Raw genomic sequence first — 3609 nt, forward strand, 5'->3', positions numbered from 1 at the left:
TCAATTGATTGTTTACTAATTAAATCGTATACCGGTAAAATTAGATATACATATATAATATATTAATATTAATGTTGAAAATCAATAAAAAACCAATATTTTTTATTTTCATTAAAAAAATAATTTTAAATAAAAACCGGCCGGTATGACCGGTACAGTTCAATTGCAAACCGGCCAGTATGACTGATTTTGACCGGTTTTAATCAGTATGATTGCATGATCAGTATAATTATCGTACCGTATCAGCGTTGAGACTGATACACTGGTTTATCGGTTGAACTGGTAGGTATGAAACAGTTTTAACACTGTTTCAAAACATAAGAATGGAGTCCAATCACAACTTCAAATTAATCAAGGTAAAAATTAATCACACCCTCTTTTATGTTTGCTTCAACTTCCTCTTAAGCACAGCACAAATGTAGTATAGAACTAAATGATCCCTTAAAGTTTCTTTTGCATTTTGTAATATTAAAAATGGGAGGAAAAACTAGGTTAAACAACAAATACCATATATAATTGATAATATATACAATACATATCAAGACATTGTAAAATATGAAAAAACCACTGACCAAAAACAAAGAAAAACCTCTCAAGAGGGAAGTACAAAACAAGAATTAGCACACAAAAGAAACCCTAAAGGACTCAAAGGCTAGAATGGGAAGAGATCTTCGCCTATTGAAAAAAACTCAGAAGGTAACTTTTGGCTTCTTCTTATGAGACATAAACCCTAAGTATATGAGACATGGGTCAATAAAATACCTAGTATAGTCAGCAGAAAGAAATTTACTAGGACATGGTAAATAAAGTTAAAAAACCATGTCCCCTTAATTATACACCTTGATAATAATTAATACAAAAAAAAAATAACTTGCTCTTGTGTTTTTAGTATAACTAAGAGTATCTCTCATCGTATGGATAAAGAATTGATCTTTTTCAGGGTGTATGGTGAAATGTTAACTTAATTTGCAATCTTAATATCATTCAACTCCTTTGTAAATGCTGAAATGCAACTTGAACTACGTGAAATCAATCCTTTCTTCAACCCTTCTTTATCCCTTGGGCTAATGGACTTAGCCCTAATTCTACAATCTTCTGTGCTCTTTTTCAGCATCTCTTTCATTGCCTGAGCTTGAAACAGAACAGGGAAAGCTCTCCCATATTTGTTGAAACTAACACATGCACTTATATGTGCACTTAAAGCATCTTCTTTTTTTCCTCCATTTTTCTCTAACTCTTCCTTCACTGCTTCAGAACACAATCCACACACAAACTTCCCAAAGAACTTATCACGCATGAGGTTGATGTATTCTTGTGTGCACTCCTCACACATACCACAACACTCACACTTTGCATCTTCAACTTCAGATATTGGTGCTAGTTTTAAATCATCAATCACTTCTTTGGTGGTTAGCTCAAATGAGATGTCTGAGATTGTTCTTTGAAGGTGCTCATATGAGAGCTTTGGTGGCTTGGATATGTTGCTGTTCTTGCAGAAATCAGCTCTAGGTAAAGAATCTCCATGTGGTACCATTTCAACTTGATTATGCTAAATAATGGGGTTTGAGAAGAAAATTTCAAATATGTAACACTCTTTAGAAAGGGCTTGAATTATGAATATAACTTAAAGAAGAAGGTGTAGTCCTATTTATAATTATTGTTCTACTTGGTTGTGGTAAACCTAAATTGTAGCTTGAAAACTTGAGTGGATCTAAAAAATTCAAATGTCAGTGTCCATGGTCATGAACATGCTAGACTTTTGGAGAATGGTTTAATGAGAAAACAAAGGGTTATTTAGCTTTTGGAAATTTGAAGTGAATGTTTATCTAATCTGAAAGATACTTGTCATTATTTTTTGTTAGGGTTTGTAGTGTACTTCAATGCTTGGTAGTTGAGGCTCCAAGAAAAAGGTGATGAACACATGCAGCAAGCAAGGTTCACCTGCATGATTTCTTTATTTGGATCATGATTCAGTGGAATAATGTATATAAAAGAAGAAATATATCATACTAAGTAAAAAAAACATGTATTTTAAAATTAAGAAACCATGAAGAACAAAAAAAGCAAAAAAACTTCTGGAGTTATACCTTCAATTGACCATTTGTAAATATTACATTTAATTTTATCTTCTCCCTCCCTTAACTTGTTTTTGTTTGTTATTAATTTTCTTGGTCTTCGACCTGTATATTGCTGTAAGTATTGAGAACTTTTCATCAACTTCTTTTATACAATAGTTTAGGGTTTAGATCATGAAATTGAATTGATAAATTGGATCTTAAAGTGAAAAGTTTGATCACACCCAAATTGTAATATTAATATTTGATTTAGATATTGTTTTGGGTTGAGTGTATGGACCCACTCCACCTGGGACTGGAAATAAGCTAAACCAAGTCGAATAAGGGTTCAATTCAATTTAGCTAGATAAGGATTTGTTTAGCTCAAAATTAGACTCGAGTTTGAAACAATCTATGTTTCTAGTTCAATTCAGCTCGATTAAAGTTCGCGAACTCTTCAACTTACTCGTCAACTCGAATTGGTTTAGTTCATCAAGAGTTTGTAAACTATTTAGTTCAACTCATTAACTCAACTAGTTCAATTTGCTAGCTCTAATAATTATTACTTCTTTAATATATATAAAATTAAAGATCTTCTACATATATACATACACTCATATATATATATATATATATATAAATGAGTCAGATCATGAACCTAACTAGTAAAACTGGATTCGGCTCAAGTTCATCTTCTTTATTTAATGAGTTCAATTTTTAGATTACGTTCGAATCATTTTTTTATGAATCATATTTATTAAATAAAATAAGAAGCAAACTTTAAAACAAATATCGAGTTGGTTGTGATAAATGATTTCTGTATAAAATGCACATAAGTACTATTATCTCTAAATTAACACCATCTCACATTTATATTATTCTCTAATGTCTCTTATTACTATTATCTCTAAATTACTTGAGCGTTCAGAATGTCTTTATAGTCATGCTTCCAAATCTCAACCATGAAGAAAAAAACCCACAACAAAACACAAAAAGTTATTGAATGTTATTATATACCTGCAATAAAGATTTTCTTTCCATTACTATAAAAGTTTTTCCTTTAAGCAAATGATTTATGTGGTCCAGTACCAACTTAGGACTGGGGTATTCACATGCAAGCATAGTGAAACCATATATACTATTGTCTCAGCTTTCTTCTTTTATGTAAAGTTAATTACATGAAAGAGGAGACACTAGTTAGGTACTCGAGTTTTCCTCGACATACATAAACTTTCATATCACGTGGAACTTGATGAACAATAAAAATGGGAATGGAAAGTAGTTGAGATTTGTTGCATGGAAGATAGTGATTAAATAAAGTTGAAATCACTATTATATAACGTGAGATACTCCTACTTGAGTGATGCTTAAAATAATCATATACATATGTGTTAATCTTTGTGCCAAGATGGATCAACACCATCCGATCATTAGGAATGAGGTTAATTATCATGCATACAAGATATAATCTACACGACTTTCGATCACGCATAGAGAGCTGACTTGGTAAGAGAAAATGATAACAATTATAAGACATGATTAAGTTAGCATATGC

General features: G+C 31.3%; 1 protein-coding gene across 1 annotated transcript; it reads right to left on the bottom strand.

The window, feature by feature from the left end:
* Positions 1-946: 946 nt before the first annotated feature.
* Positions 947-1534, bottom strand: LOC109336935. The gene has a single exon (XM_019573777.1). The coding sequence runs from the start codon at positions 1532-1534 to the stop codon at positions 962-964; it is 573 nt and encodes a 190-aa protein (XP_019429322.1). The 3' UTR covers positions 947-961.
* Between the last annotated feature and the right edge of the window lie 2075 nt (positions 1535-3609).

Source organism: Lupinus angustifolius, unplaced genomic scaffold, assembly GCF_001865875.1.
Source record: "Lupinus angustifolius cultivar Tanjil unplaced genomic scaffold, LupAngTanjil_v1.0 Scaffold_1_462, whole genome shotgun sequence".
Classification (NCBI taxonomy): domain Eukaryota; kingdom Viridiplantae; phylum Streptophyta; class Magnoliopsida; order Fabales; family Fabaceae; genus Lupinus; species Lupinus angustifolius.